The sequence below is a fragment of the Dromaius novaehollandiae genome, chromosome 12 (assembly GCF_036370855.1).
Source record: "Dromaius novaehollandiae isolate bDroNov1 chromosome 12, bDroNov1.hap1, whole genome shotgun sequence".
In the NCBI taxonomy this organism is placed as follows: domain Eukaryota; kingdom Metazoa; phylum Chordata; class Aves; order Casuariiformes; family Dromaiidae; genus Dromaius; species Dromaius novaehollandiae.
In genome coordinates, this window is record NC_088109.1 from 4,574,110 (window position 1) to 4,591,217 (window position 17,108).

General features: G+C 40.6%; 1 protein-coding gene across 5 annotated transcripts in view; it reads right to left on the reverse strand.

The window, feature by feature from the left end:
- POC1A (POC1 centriolar protein A) overlaps window positions 1–17,108 on the reverse strand; it is a 133,651-nt gene that overhangs the window by 106,009 nt on the left and 10,534 nt on the right. For all 5 annotated transcript variants that reach the window (XR_010391195.1, XM_026106547.2, XM_026106544.2 and 2 more), the window contains exons 6-7: window positions 15,744–15,859; window positions 10,260–10,393 (exon numbers count right to left, since the gene is read on the reverse strand). Coding sequence is in view for 4 of the 5 variants with exons in the window: in XM_026106547.2 (XP_025962332.1) it covers window positions 10,260–10,393; window positions 15,744–15,859 (250 nt within the window). In the remaining variant the exon portion in view is untranslated. The remainder of the gene's footprint in view (window positions 1–10,259; window positions 10,394–15,743; window positions 15,860–17,108) is intronic.

Below are 17,108 nucleotides of genomic sequence, written 5' to 3' on the forward strand. Positions count from 1 at the left end.
CAGGTAAACGGCCCACAATTAGCATGCTAAGCTTGCTGGCACTGAGTTACCCTTTCCCACATTTTTCATAGAGTTTAAGACACCTAGCTTTGCAATATTCATGGCATTAAGGTCAGGGAGGAACAAACTAAATTGTACAGCTTCAGCCGTTTTGTTGTTCCCTCTCAGTCATTCTCTCTTCCCTTTAGAATTAGCATGTCCTAAAACTGCTGTTTATCTTTTGAAAGAGGTGAGAGTGTTTAGTTTTTTAAGTGCGGCCTTCAGTTAGGGCCCAGAAGAAAGCTTGCTCCTAAGCCACCTTTATGGAAAGGCTAGAAGTAGAAAAGGAGGTTTAAACACACACAGAGTACAGCAAACAGTATTGAGAGAGACTGTTAGGATAAAAAATATCCCCACTACTGACAACGCTCAGCATTCACAAATTGTATGCCATGCCCCATGAAAATCTGGGGTTTTGAATCACAACTTCGAGAAGTGATAAATTCACCTTTCAGGCTCCAACTGCCAAGCCTTCAGATTTTGTATTTTCCAAACTCGTCCTCACAGCATGAGGACTAGAAACATGAAAGAAAAACCCACTAATCCAAGATTCTCACACAATCACATGTATGTGCCACGTACTTGTGCCAGGGGCCACAACTTTACATGTTATACAAAATATTCAAGGTACTGGCACCAGTAGACGGTGTATTTCATGGACTGCAGCATGCAACAAATTCACCAGACAATGGCATCTTTCTCTCCATACACTTTCCTTAACAGCATTTCTTTGAAAATACACAGCTGTCACTAAGGGACAGCACAAAACACATGACTGATGCTGAAAATAGCCAATACTTAAGGCTAAATGATCGCTTCCCAGGCAAGAGGTGAAAGATATTCAGTTCTACAGGTTCAGTTTTCTAGCACAAACCAAAAGATTTAGTTAATTGTCATTATATGCTCTCCTATATATTTCTAGGCCATTCCACGCAAACTGCTCACTGCACAAGACCCAAAGCTTAAAGCTCTCAGCACTCCACCATGGCATAACTTCAGAATACACCCGACCAACTACCAAAGTAATCAATTAACTTGCACATGTAAGCCTCATATATTCGATTTTTATAAGACGGCCAGGGTTAGCAGCATTTTAAGTCAAGGAATCTGCACAAGCAGAATAACTGAACGTACATTCACTTCAGTATTCAGAGTAGAATCCAATTATTCACTTTGAGACTTGGGAGTCAAGATGTTTGCAAAGCACAAGACCACTGTGCTCAGCACAGGAGGAAGGAAAAGACAAGGATCTCTGAGGAGCGCTAGAAAGAACAACAGAAGAGCAGGTCACTGAAGAGCAGACAACAGCATCAGCAGAACACATCTGCTTTTGTAAGTTAGTTTCAATTTAAGAAGTGCTACAGATTACAGTGGAGTTTGGCAGGAGGCAATCCCTCTCTTTTGGATACCAATTAACAGGACAAAGTCAATGCAGGGGTGAACACCTGAAGCTATTGGAGATGACGCCACAGATGCACTTCTTCACAGAGCCTCATGTGGTGGAGGATGTAGCCAAGCAATGACAGAGGCTTCAAACCAAGCAGGCACCAGGCACCTGCAGCAGCACAAGAGAACGCAAAAAGCAGGCAGGCACTGCGTACAGCGCTGCTGCTTGCTGTTTTCAAGCCACAGGCTAACAATCTCTATAGACTTATGTCAGTTGTCAGGTTTAAAACTGCTTTTCTCTTAGCAGTAGTTTTACAGAAGAGATGCCAGAACTAATGTGTCCATGATCATCTTTGTATAGCACAGGCCCTTGCATTTTGAAGAAGTCTTGCACTTAAAACAAACACTCAATTCCAAGAGACTTTAAACAGCCTTGTCTGTTCTTTTTCTGAAGCAGTGGTTGAGCAGAAGCATGCATTTCACACCACACATCTAGTTTAATACGTTTCCAACCTTTAAGCAAGCCCCCAGAAGGAAGCACGCGAGGAGGATGAGGCAGACGTTCCGAGATGCAGCTGAGCAGCGTCGGGAAATAGTTGTGTGTGTTAGAGCACAGACACAAGAGACAAACTGTTCTGCTGGGAATAAACAGCCAAGGATACAGATAGCGAGGTTTTATGGCAGCTACTAAACACATTATTTTGCAGGCTGTCTTAAGCCTAAGCTTTTGCCTGAGCTGGAAGCAACTTTCCAGAGGCTGCATATGGCCAAGTTTACCAGGAAAGCAAGCTGAGCTGGTGAGAGGCTTAAAGAAAGAGAATACAGATATGTACTTCCTGATGGAAATAGCGTTATCTGCCTTCAAGTAACACATATATCTCTCTCTCAGAAGGCAGGTAAGCAGCCTCTCATCACCCTGTATCACACAGATGTATTATTCTAATAAGACTTCATGTCTTCCCAAAGGGCCTTCCATGAGAACCCCACATCCCCGAACCAAGTCATTTCTCCTTTCCCTTCTTTCTCTCATATCCTAAAAAAAGTGATTTCATCCTTAGAAATCCTGAAGCGAGACATGCATACAAATGATTGCATTTGGGATAAATGCCCAGCGCTCATTGCAACTTGTGGCCCACAGTCCCCTGCACTTTCAAATACGCGGGCATAAGATTGTGCTGGCAAAACTAGAGTCTCTGTGTGTTCACACCATGTTTGAAGAGTTTTAGCCACCTTAAAAACACTTTCCAATATTCCCATGCCATCATTTCATCTAAAGTGATTTCAAAAGGTTTGTGGCCTTCTAAGAGCACAGATCATCTCATTATGGAATACCTAGCCCAAATTGAGCTAGTTGCAGTATTTTCAAAATGCCTGCACGATCACTGATGTGACTAAGCTTGTTCAGCTAACACGGCATTAAATGGCGCAGTTATTTCAAACCAACGACACCGTCATCAACAGACTGAGACAAAGTGCACTTCTGCCTTCTTCTCCCATGTGCTTTCCCCCTGCACCAGCAAACGTTCAGTGCCCTGACCACACTATTGCTAATGGAGATTCTCTAAAATAAAAAGGAAAAACAAAAGACAGATATGGAGAAAGGACAAAAACAAGTACATAAACCCAGAAATCTACGTTGTGGTGAATTTTGCTGAAAGATAGACGTTTCTGAATGAAGTGGAAAACATAACATAAAGGCATGATTCATAATGTCTATGCATTATCAAGGTATCAAATGCTGCATTTGAAAAAGTTGGGTTTTGAGGATATGGAGGTGGCACTCTATAATAAATGAGTAAGAGTCAGGGCAGGGGGGAGGAACCAGTTGAGACAAAACGTTCAGAATGAGCACAGGCAAGGAACACTGGAGAACAGCAACGTTCTGCAAAATGATTTCCTCAGTCTCTAAATATTTCAGTGTATTTAGAGAAAATTTAGCACAATTTACAAATCACATCAAAACAGGCCATGAACTGACTCCAGAGTCAGGACATTCTGAATGGAAGAGGAGAGAAGGGGCTGGGGAGGAGGTTCTACAGAACATGTTCCTCCCAAAATAGAAACTGGCATCAAAGGTGGAATGTGCCTTTAGAAATTGAAAGAATGGGAACAAACAAGTCAATAGACACAACATCCTCTACAGATTTGTTGACACAAATTAAGTGAAATGACTTTTTGCTACATACACACACAGCACTCCTCCCGGATATAACAGGTTTGCTATGGCAACCTATGAATAACTGTTTGCCTAATACTTCTAGAATTTAATATAAACACACAAAACAAAAATGGAAAAAGCACCACACACCAGTGATTAGACATAGCCTAATCTGCATTCATTCCAGGTAAGCATGGCAGAGCTCTGACAGATTTGTGACAAAGTCCTGGACAACAGATACACGGTTAGAGTCTGAAGAATTCAAAGCTTCCTTCAGGTATTTCTCTTTAAAGTTACTATTTTGCATTTAAAATATTGCCAAAGAGGAGAAAAGAATGTGCAACCACCAAGTTGTAGGGAGAATTTTTTGCTTCATTATTTCCAGTGCAGCTAGAACATGCTGGGCTGCAGCAACCTTCTAACGGATCACTCGTATTCTTTCCTCCGTAGCGGGATATAAACGCCCTTTTATTGGTATCCCCAGAGCAGTCAGAAGTTCTGGTTCTGCATCCTCATTGTTCTAGGTGCTGCACGAACTAGAAGCTGAGAGCATCAGTCCCCAAATTCCTATTGCTTCTTGCCTTATCAGCCTAGGCAACAGAAAGGCACAGAGAGAAGAGGTTTGACAATGAGATACTAAGTCAACACGGACTGCTGGGCTTTTGTGCACCTCAGATAGCTTGAAAGGATAACTGTAGTTTTGGTGATACTAGGAGACAACTCTGGAAAGTCTGAGGGAAAGTACAGAGAAGAACAAAAAGTCATGCATTTGAAAAGTTGTGTGGAAAGAACATCATGGCGAATCAGGATTCAGCTCCTCTTCCCCAGTGAGAGAACAGTACCAGGTAGGGTGGAGACAAGCCCCAAGGTGCATTGGGAAGGACGAATAGCATTGGATGCCAAGAAATTGGGGAGCCAAGAGCTACAAAAGGAATGCTAACATGGTCGAACCTAGTCGTTCGCAGCAGAGTTCCCACCGAACAAGATTTGGACAAAACAACCACAGAATAGTAGTTGAAACACAAGGTGGCACCAGTTCTGGCTGCATACATAGCTAAGAAAGGTGAGGCACAGCTTCATATTGCACAATGTAATTTAAGTGCTGACCACCAAGAGACAGAGATTACCTTTTCCTTTCCCACCTCCTACTGATTAAAGCTAGTGACCACAAGGCCTTTATTGCTCTAGCAATCTGCAGGTTAATCAGTTTACACAAAATATAAAGTGTGGCCTTAAGAAAAGATGCACAGAAAGATTATGAATGACTTCAGTGCAGTCTGCATTCATTATCTAGGGAGATCAGATCTGAAGGCAGCATACTAATTACAGCACTGAATGACTGCTAGGATGTTAGCAGCATCTGTAACAATTGAGAAAGGGATGACAAGAGACAGCAGGAACAGCATTCTTGAAAACAAAGCTCTTAATGGTAGAGCTAAAAAACAGATTTCTGAAGAGATACTAAAGAGACAGGTCAAGAGTCCTGGAAATGGAGAAACAGAAATACATGTGGAGCAAAGAGCTGCTCCCAGATACAGAGAGCACATGAATCAGAAACAAAGCCCTCTTGAACCTTACACCTCCTCCCTCAAAATGCTGAGGAAGGACAGAAGGCAGAGTGCACAGTTTCAAGAACAGCAGGGCCAACACCAACAACAGTCAATTCAAGTCAAGAGAAGACAGACTTCCAAGCTTCAGCTAGGGTGAAAGCTAAGACTTTGGCTTTAGCATAACAGAAGAAACAAGAGCCAGACTGCAGAGGGTCCAAGAATAAACCATAAGTTTAATGGGGCACATTCAGCAAGATGAAAGGAAAGGCAGAGATGAAGGTAGTTGGAGAGAAGTGGGGTCAAGGATGCTGGCAGACTTATTTAAGTCCTTGGAGAAATAAATGAATATTTACTTAGTAGAGAAGAGACAGATAACAGCGTAAGTGAGGTACCAAGAATTGAACAAGGGATACCTACAGAACATGAACAGCTGAATTAAAGCAGAGTTTCCTCTTCTGCTGCCCATAGAAGGAGATGTAAAAGAGGAAAGTAAACAGGCAGTACATTCAGTCAGATTGTCCCAGAATAGATAGCTAGCACAAAGAGAACAAAGGAGATATGAGTAGCGACGAAAGTCTGAGAAGAAAGTCGGAAGTGGCAGCACTGGCATGGGATTATCAGTTTAAGGCATAAAAAATAAACAGAGCAGTCATCACTGTTCAAGGTGCTTTCAACCGCTCCATGGCACAAGAGAAGAGGGCAAGAGGGCATGCTGACTGACTTTGAAATGACAGAGGGTAGAGGAGCAAGAGAGGAAAAGACTAAGTGATTGGGACAGTTACGAGAGCACCAAGAGCAAGTGAGAAACCTGATAAATGCTCCAAAGGCCAAAGGAATACGGAGTGCCTAAGACAAGATGCTGGATGACCTGCATCTTTCCCCTATCAGTTGCTTTTAGCAGCAGAGAGACCAGTGAGAACAGTTCAGTGAAGACTAATTGAAATTAAGAGACCTTTTGGTAAGGTGCAGAACAATGAGGCAACATCCCCAGTTCAGTGATGAATTGCAAGCAAGGAAGCACACAGCTATGAAGACCTACTCAACCTCAACACAAAAGATGAAAGACAAGTCTGGATGCACAGTAGGAAAAGCAAGCTGAATTCAGAGAGGAAGACAGAGTCAGGAAGAAGAATGAGGGACAGGAAAGTGACAAAGCCAACACAACTTGTTTCATAATCTTGTACAGAATACAGCATGAATCCTGTAGAAGAAGCATCAGATAGGAAAAGCCATATTTTAGAAAGAGATGGGGCGGGGGGAGGGAGAGCTATGAGACAGCCAGGGATGTTTGTTGTCTTTTATGAACAGCATGGACATCCCAAAGACAATGCGGTGGGTAGAGGGTATGAGCGTAGGCATTACGTTGGCAAGTCAAGAGGCGCAGGATAGAGCTAAGTATTGTCCCCAAGTAGAGATGGAGTGACAAGCTATAGTGGGTGTAAAAAGAATCTGCATTTCTTCTGGTAAGCAGAAGTGTCCAGATAAAAAGGGGCAGATTCCTAGAAACTGCACAATGATGGTGGTAACACAAAGGAGAAAAAGGGAGAGAGAAGGAGAACCAAGGAAAAAAGGACATGGAGACAAAGATGGCAACAACAACAAGGGCTGTCTCCATGTAGAATAAAGCTCTAGCAAGAAGTCACAAGGAGTCTCAGCAGACAGTTTTGAAGTGTCTTGTATCACTATATGAAGTGCGACCTGCAGGCTTGCACCTTCCCTGACCAGACAATAAAGCGTGCTGCAGCTAGCACAGGGAAGATTAATGCTGCTCCCCTAATATATCGGCACCTTATAATTGAATCTTCAGTAGTGCTTTGACTCCAGAAAGTTTAGGTTTGAAAAAATCCAATCCAAAAACACAACAAAAAACCAACCTCGGGAAGAATGCAACTGATTTGTATTCAAAATGTTAATCTAAAGCCAGTTGCTTGTTCTTTGTAACACGCCCTTTTCCCTGCCTGTGCTGGTGCCGTTCTGTGTGGCCCAAGGAGGCCCTCACACCCCTTAAAGCGGGCTAGCCTGCACGCGTGTCGATGCCACCTACGTAGAGCTGGCAGCAGACAGGAAAGGAGCACATCCGTTTCCCGTGCACCTGCTCACAATATCTTGCTTTTTACTCAGCAAAGCAGAGAGCACTTACGCCACCCGGGTAGGCAGAATGCAACTACTTCACGGTTCAAGCTAAGGTTGCTTGGAGAATCCTAACTTTGCATTTTCTGGCTTCCTATTTATAAATATAACCGTGCGGATGTTTTCCAAATATTTACTGAGAACTTCCATTCCCCTAAGGAAGCTGTCTGGAAGCGCTCCCATCGGACCACTCCAAAGGGCGGACAGACACAGTGTACATACCTGCTCTTCACTAACGACTATCCGGAGGTGACTTACAGCCCCGAAACATTCCGTTCCTGGATGATGACTCAGCCCCAAAGGTGGACCTACATACCAGCTCTGTGTCTCATCTGTATGGAATCAGCCAAAAGTACTTCACAACTCGAGGCACTCAAGAATGAAAATATGCAGCTCTATACAGAATGATATTTTGCAGCTGCGAGATGTCAGCTCCAAGCTGCAAACTCCCATCTCTAATGATCCTTCTCCTACAAGGGGGCCAGCTCCGTTACAATTAAAGACAGCAATGTAAACTTGGCAATCCTCCCTATGTAAACTACAGCTAATCAGCGGGTAACAAATTCCTGGCACTCCAGCAGTTGCGTCAAAGTATGTTTAAAGGACCTCAAGTCTTTTTTCTTCAAGTGTCCACTTTCATGCAGCCCTCCCAGAACAACAGAAAAGCAGTCAGCTGTCAGAACAAGAACCAAGTCTGGAGCAACATATTCACCCACACAGACTCACTACTTAAGAATGTCTTCAGAACAGGCTGTTCATCTGGTGACTAACATTCCTATAGCCCTCACTTAAAAAGGCAAATCTACTTAATGACCAAGAAAAACACACCCACTTTGGTTTTAGCCACTTGGAGTTACTGGCAGAAATCACAGTGGTGGGGGGGTATCAAATAGACTCGGTTTATCTCCCAGCAGAGCAGGCTGGAGAGAGCAGCCGCCAGCAAAGGAATCTACCCCAGCAGTTTCCGATGGAAGTGGGGCCCACTGTCGCTGCATGTTGGTTACAGGGAAAGAAGCACAGAACGTATGTTTTCAGTGGAAAAGGTACCTGTTAAATCAAGCATTAAAAAAATCCTACAGCAATATAGCACATAGCAGAGCGAAAGCCATCCCAGGGCTCTGCCAGGACTGGTTCTACAGCCATCTCAACCCAGTGCAATGCCCTTAAAGAGAAAGCACTCCCAGCCACTTTTGCACTTCCAGTTGTTTCCAAGCAGAAGGAGCTGTAAACCCACAATGACAACTACCCCTCAGTTGTGCCAGTGTCAAAGCATTTCCAATGTGTGTTAGACGACCAGGATAAAGTGACAGACATTATTTCACTGATCTGAAATAGTCAAAAAACCATGCAGTTTTAACCCAATGTCTAAGCAGATGATTCAAGAAACAATCATTTTGTAGAAGTCCTTTCTAGGCTGATGCTGTACTAAATTGAGGTCTTTGTTGCCTTATTCTGAAGGCTTCCATTACCACAATCGATTTTGGATAGCTGTGATTCTCATTCAGAATTAAGCTCTGTTCCCCATGCCACTGCATTTGGCCAGAATCAGCCTACAGTTTAAAGGAAAGAACTGAAAGCAGGTTCAGCTTACTACTAAATAACCAAGCACATTCCTTCCTGAGGAATGGATGAAGGGTGTAATGGTCCACCATCCCACAACACTTATCTCTTTCCAGATAACTATTTCCTAAGCATTCACTTGGCCAGTTAACACAAGAGATAAATATGAAAAAGAGATTAGGACAACAGTTAAAAACTTTACAGCCCTGCCTGATGTGTGTAACCACTTGCTCCAGTCTTCAAAGGAAGGAAGTTTTATGCAGTTGAGGTGCGTGCTTTGGGACAGCCACCGTTCACTCTCCTTCCTCCACACCTTTATCCCACCCTTTCTAACACGTGAACCCTTTCGTCAGTTTTAATCAGATCTTTCCATGAGATGGAGCTTTAAGAAGAATGAGATTATCATTTTTCCATTGAAATTATGAAATGAGAGAAATGTATTAATATGCACAGTGAAAGAGCACTTACAGAATGAACACAACCGTTTCCAGACATCAGACAATACAATCACTAGACATAAAGCCACAAGAAGCCAGAATTATCAGTTTTGCAGCTTACAGAGCTACTGTTATTACCTAGAATTCACCTACCCCCCCCACCCCTCAACAGCTTCAGGCTGTGATTTTCCCCAGCTAGCTTTTGGCATTTTAAGGCTCAGCCTCAATTTAACAGAGACTACTGGGTTAAGAATTTGTTTTGTCACTTTCAAAAAAGGAAAGCCTTTAATTTAGGCCTGCTTTTTCCATGCCTTTGAGACCCGCTCAGCATGGACAACAAAATTAGGCTATTTGTTTACATCTAACATTTAAAAGAAGAGCTCCAAGCATTCATGTAATAATTAACCTTAGAAGCAACACATTCAGTAGCATAGCACTAAGAGGTCGATCAGTTAAACTTAACCAAACAGCAGCATTTAGCACTTTCAATTAATTAATTCAGTCGGTAAACAAAATGGAAAGATGTTCCCAAAGCACACCCCTAAATAAATTTCCTCCATTTTACCACCACTGTCTTTAACTGCCTGCCAGCAGAATTGCATTTACTTTCACAGCACTCCAGCGAGGAAACCAAGTGCTATTTGCAGGGCTTTAGGGAAAGGGAGACAGCCAGACCTGAGTGAGATACCGGGACTGCACGACTGGCCCAGGGTCACAGGATCTGGGGAACAGCACTGATGGCTTGCCTTAAGTCTTAGGCTTGCGTCCTCAACACGGGAACTTCATTTGTGTCTTGTTTCATCATTCTCCCCATTCCTGCCTTATCTCCTTTCAACCCCATACTCCTTCCCTCCAAAACAATGATGATTTCAAAATCTTCCATTATTTTACACAAAGAAATTTTCAAAAGACTCTGGTCATGAAGAAATCTGACTCGGTCACAAATTTGTCTGGTATGTCATGGGTTTGTACATTGCTGTATAAAAGGCTTTTCCTCACCTGGTGACCATGAAGAGTATACAGAAGCCGTCCTTCTAGCAAATCCAGAATTTTAAGAGTTGAATCATTGGAAGCAGTAACCAGATAATTTCCAGAGGGGTGAAAGGAAAGACTGTTTACCACAGCACTGTGAACTAAGAATGGAAAAAATGTACACAATTATCATTGAGACCAGCTACATAATAAGCCCAAGGCAAAATAATAAAATAAGGCACAAGCACATTCCAATATTCTGTTATAAAGTTTAACAGGAAAATCATCATTGGGGAAACATTCCGCAGAACTCTTCAAAGCATTATAGAACAAGGGCAGTATTCAATTCTTGTGAAAATGGGCACTACTTCACTGAAAGGAAAAGAAAGTTTTGCCAATTATTCTTGAGACCCCTAGTCCTACAAAAGCTTCCAGTGTAGCCCTAAAAACGTGTCTGTGTGCACAAGCGAGCTACCCGATTCTGATCGACATATTTTACCACTGGGGAGCTGCTTTTCTCACTCCCAAACCATTTTAAAATAAAAGTCAGTACATTAAGGAGAACATTAAAATTACCATGAAAGACATATTCAAAATTGGCTTTGTATAGGTTTTTTTCATTTGCTGTTTGACTAACCAGAACTGGCTTTAAGAGACACTAGGAAAGAAGTACCCACAACTTGAAAATGGTCCCATGTAGTTGGGCAGTATAAATTTTATTTCTTCAGACTTTCAGTTCACCTCACTGAAAATTTTAAAATAACAACTATGAGTAGACAAACTATTCAGAGTATGAACTTCCAATAAAGCAAGTGTTCCTGCAATGAAGATGAAGCCAAAGAGTTATTCTGAAGAGAGCTAAAGAAAATGCTCTAGGAAAAAGTCAATCTCACTTTTTAAATTCACTGTAACATTAAACATTTACCTAATGTGGGATTTTTTTTGAACTTCTAAAAAGTAAGCTGCCGAGCATATTTATTTATGGGAACATGCAGTACTTCACACATGTACAGCTTTTTGAGCGTATGTGACATTATAAAATAGTAAAACTATGCTTGAAGAGTTTGGGTTTGTTTAAGTATCTAATTATTCTTAATTATACTACTTGTTCTCCAAATGTTCTGATATGCTGAATATATTAATACAAAAAAAAAATCTAAACTTGCATTTCCTCAGGAGTTTAGTATACTGGTCTATACTTAAGTATACTAGCATATTTATGTATACTTACTGGTATAAGTCCAAATTGCATGTTAAAAATACTCCCTCAAAATACAATTTTAAAGACACAGCACCAGATTTTTTTTGCAGATGTGGATTTGAAGAGGAAATCTGAAATAATCCTGCTCAATTGTAAAACAATGCATCTACTTTAAAACTCTCAGAAACACTAGATATGTCAGCTCAAGTCCTTAAAGATAATTACTCGTCACCTGGACTACTAAAAAAAAAAATAGGGAAAAAAAAGTCTTAATTCATCATAGGTGACTTCTAAACAGTTATTCCTGTAGGTGAATACTGCCTCTATCAAAAAGCTAGCTCTCCTCTCCCACAACGACATTATGTTATACCTTAGAAGATAAAAAAAAAAAAAAATGTGGAGTTTTTCCTCCTGAGAAAGACAGCTAAACACATGTTTCTCCTTTGAATATTTTATTTTGAATAGTTGGTAATATTCCTCATCCCTTTAATGTCTATATTCGGATAAAGGCGAGCACATACTCTGTCACTAAAGCAAGTTCTAAAGGGAATGACATCAGAAATAGATGGAGATAATGACACATCGTCCAAGTTCCAGATAGCAAATAAAGTATTTCCAGCTTCACCAAGAATCTTTTCAGACTGGAAAGAAATCACACCGGTTGTGTGCCTCGTGAGTAGTCACAGTTTCTGCATCCAAGCAGTTCTTGGCTGTTGTAAGCTCAGAGAAAGCTTTATCCACCTTCTGCCTAACCAGTTCATGCCTCCCCCAAAAGCACTCAGAACACCACTCCCAGAAGCTCGCCAACAAGTCCTGCAACCCCAGTCCACTTCATGGTGTAACCACTGAATCAGGTGCAGCCGGAGGAGGTATCTCCCATTGACTTGTTGCTACAAGCTTACCTTTTGCCACCCAAGCCCTAGAAAAATAAGGGCCAGTTAAGAGACACTGGGCTCAAGCATCATCCTTGCACGTTAACCACTAAAATCAAGTCACGGCAACCTACCGAGTGACTGAACATAACTGTCTTGAGCCTGACAATGTGCTGATTACATAAAAGTAGTAACAACTTCGTAACCAACTGTCAGAAAATAAACTGGGATGGATTTGACACAACCATGGTCCCCAATGAACAGATAACCATCGTGCAGCCTGTCTAAAATGTAAAGCTGTACCAATTGCTCTTTTAAAACAGCAGTGAAAAATAGATTAGGGCTGTTTTTGTGGACCTGCAACAGATGTGCCCTACACACATTTTCTCACTGGGAGAACAATTTTGGGTAATAAGCACTGACCATTTTTTGTAGAGGTTTAACTTGCTGTATCAAAGAAGCAAGCACCAGTTAAAGGTGTGAATAAAGCATTTGTCTGTTCTCCTGTTCAGTAAGCATGACCAGAGCATACTTCACGTTGCTAAAACGCACCATGCAAAAGGTTTTGCAGTTCACTTTCTACTTCCAACTTTCACTTACAAACATTGTAGCTGGAAAAAGTACTGGCAACATGAGCAATACAGCTAAAAGACTTAAGAGTTTTGGAAAACAATCCAATTTTAACATGCAAGAGTCTGCAGCAGTGCAAATGGGAGGGACTACTTATCTATTAACTCCTCAATCCAGTTTAATCTTTAAAATGGATTCCCTTGAAACTAGTCAAAACTATGCACTGGTTTATCAATATGACCTTATACTGAAGGAACAAGTGCCCTCTAGTGGAATTAATTTAGCAACTTCTTCACATAGGAGACCATGGAACTACATGAGATTTAGCTGAAAGGCATGCGTATAAATCCTTAGAAGAACAGGACTCTTGAATATCTTCAAAGCTACAAACTTTGCAGACACAGTTGCATAAAATGACTGCAATTTATTAGACTCCTTTGGCTTTTATGACTATTCCTAATTCAACGTTTCATGCATAATTAGGATTCATACAGTAGTAGCTATTAAAAGTAACACTCAAAAAAAAAAATACTTGGATAGCAAGAGTGCCCGACTAAAATGCTATTCAAGTAACGGTGGGATACAGGGGAAACATAATTCCAAGACACAAAAATAAACCTGGCAGCCAAATCTAAGCCACATTAGACTCAGACAATTTAGTACCAGCAAATGGAAAGCAGGAAGAGATCATTTCTGAGCCAAGTAATACTGTGTCTGGAAACATGCACTGCAGATCTTGCCATGCTTAAAAGCTAATAAAGTAGGGTAAAGGATTATCGGACACTGTTCAAGTATTTCAACATGCTACCTATTTTATCAACAAAACTTTTGAAAGGTGTTTCCAAGTTTTAATAAGGGTCACAAATTAACAATACTTATTACACCAAGAATCACACGTCAGCATATTTGGTGTTGCACTGATACAACTACAATTAATTGGAACAACCATCATTAAAAGGCTTTATTTCCACTAGATTTTTAACTACCAGAGAACTAGAAGTGATTGCAAGTTTGTAAGAATAACAGAAGAAAAAAAAAATAGTCACCTCATATGGGAGTTCTAGGAGCTCTGTCCAGTTTAAAATTGAAAAAGAGCTTAACGAGTGCTTGGTTTGACTACACAGGGAGAATACATTTGATAAAAGGACCTTAAATTTAGAAACCAAGAATAAGACAAAATCAAGTTGCAAGAAGCTGATGCTAGAAATAAGACATAATTTTTATCCAAGAAGAAAACAGCGATGGTCATGTCACTATCAGCGCTCAATGGTAAGATTATGTCATTGTAATAGTCTGTCTTTACCATATGCAAAGAGTGAAAGAACAGCCCTCTGTAGAGAGCAGAAGTACTAAAGGATTCCAAACTCTGCAGACTTCCTAGCAAGCTCTTTTTGCAGATCTCTTTTTAAGTCTCTTATGGAACCCAAAGGACTTTCATAATCTTAATAGCTTCTCTGCAGATGATCTGCATTTGCTTTGAGATGAGTAACGCCCACTGCTCTCATCTGCACCAAGAGGTCTAGTCTTTCACAGATCGCTGTAAAGGAAGACAAACAGAAGAACTCTGCTCTTTAAACACTGCTACAGATTACTCTGCCCTTCTGTATCAAGATATAGGGAAACTAGAGAACTTACATTGAAAGAATATGCAAATTCTTTCACTGCCTGAATGAGTGAGGAGAGAGACAAGTATAGTCTAAAGCACTTCAGAAAGAATGATAGTTATATAAAGCCAGGACCAACAGCTTTAATTTAGAACTCAATTTTTGGCTCTGAACTCACAAAGTTAGCAAGAATCAACTGCAAATTAAGTTACTACTCTACCTTTTCCACCTGGCATTACACTGCAAGGCTGCAGTGGCAGGAGCTCCCAAACTGCCATTATCTGATGCGGATGGCAGAAAGAACAAGATACCAAGCTCCAACCCTGTATCTCCGGTAGGCTTTACTACTATGCTGGAAGTGGTCCTTATGAAAAGCTATCAGAAAATGAAGTTTAGTAAGCCATCTGTACTGAAAACAGCGCCTGAGAATGCACAGATTTACAAAATACTGTGGCATTCTTAAAAATCATTTGTAGTAAAGGAAAGAAGGGGTACATTAAAGTTATTTATACACACAAAACAGTACAACTAAACTCAAAGAAGCTTACAGGGATGGAAAAGGTCCTTCGTTACTACACAGTTCTACCAAATGGCAGCACTAATCAGTTTGACTGGAACAGGTAATAGGGCGTAGATGCTATTTGGAAGCTAAGGGGAAAAAAGATGTAGACTCCTACACATCGGGCAAGCTATGCCACGGACAAACCAACCCTAAAAACCAACGGAGACACTAGAGGGGGGATTCTAAACATGAATTATGGTCTAGAATTGCAATCTATTAATTTTTATTTTCCTCTTTTGTTACCTTTTCATAATTTTCTCATGAAGAATGTAACCTTTTGCTTTGCTAGAATGCATCCAATTTTTCCATAAGCCTATTTGGTGGCAAAGGCCACATTCTGTCTATTGCGCATCATTTCTCCAAAAACAGTAAACAAACCAAATTGCATCGCAGATAACACCTCTGCACATCTGCAACATGGGACAGTTTTAGTATTGGGGATCTTTTTTTTTTTTTTTGCAGTTTTTGATGGTGGGTAGGAAGGAGGAAATCAGAACTGAGGTGTTTCTCACCAGTATGCAAGAATCAATCTTCGGGCAAATATAAAGCAAAGCATGAGGTCTGGTGAAAAAAGGCTTCCCTGGCAGGCCTAAGTCAGTGCCTTTTAGGAAAACCAGCAGGTAACAGAGTCTCCTTGGACTTCAGATAACTCCATATTTAAATATGGAAAGATAAGATTTTTTTTCCAAGATCTTAACTTGCCTTGATAATGTTGGAGAAGTCTATTCATCCTAACGTCCCACACCTTCACTGTGTTATCTGTACCAGCTGCAGCAATGCATGTACCACTGGGATGAAATTCCACATGATTCACAAACCTGTAAATTGCAGTTAAATCCAATGATTTGCATTCAGCTCTTGCTTAAGATCAGAAAAGGTCTTTTCAAGGAGTGAAGCAGTATCTTAATACATTGAACATTATGGAAAGGAGGAAATTACTTAAAAGGGATTTGGCAGTATGAAGTATTTTCAAGACCTTGCTTATAACCCTAAGTAGAATGTAGGATCATATCTAGACATACTTATCTTCAAAGTTTTGCATTACAGTTGTAGGAGTGGTAAATTAAAACCTCCTGAAGTTTGATGGGTCTAACTGTTACAACATTTTCAAGTGTTAAATTAAAGTCTGCATAATACATGACTTACTAAATTAACACTATTTCTAGACTGGCGTGTACAAAACTCAGATTGTTCTGTTATTACCCTTAACTAATTTTAAGATGGAACTTCGTGAATTTGTGCCTGAAATCATATGTTACCACTTAAAAGATAGCAGGGCTGAGACCAGATTTTCTTCTGGAGTTGTACGCCCTCATCTTGTAATTTGGACATACAACTAAAATAGAAGCTTTTGAACCTTCAGTGAAAGGCATCTTGAACACCTCATCCAATCCATGCAAGAAATTAGGTAAGATTAATAACACTGAGTTCTTGTATCAAATGCTGAGAAAGCTGAGAAATTTCAGTTGGTTGTTTGGAGAATCCATGTTCTTAAATGCATTGGAAAAAATAATGCTGTCTGAACATGTCTTCAATATCATGGTATATTATCTCAAAGCAACAGAACTGTGAGCTTAAAAACAAATTCAATGCAGCAAGAAACCAGAAGTATTCCAGTCTCAGTTCACTGATGACTTGTTCTGTATTTCTGGACAATTTAACTTCTGCTGTGGCTCAGCATTCCCTATCAAAAATATTCCTGTGTTCAACAGCTGAGTAGAACACAAAGTTTCCTTTTAAATAACTCTTTAAAAAACACATTCTGAGGATGAAACAAATAATTCAGGTACCAATCTGCCAGTACACTTCTGCTCTTTGAATTTACTTCATCAACTGAGAGCACAGTAAAAGTTTGACAAAGCTAGAAGAAGGGATTGAGAACTTAACTATCTCTAAAAGGAATAATAAGAATAAAAAAAAACCCAAGGCTTGCCATATTGGACAGTTATTGAAACAGAATTCTCAAGGTCCCAACCTGGACAAGTCACAACAATATCAAAGCAATTCTGGAAGCTTTTTGCATCACGTTCCCTGCTGGCTGCTTCTGTAATAAGTGCTAAAAGCTAG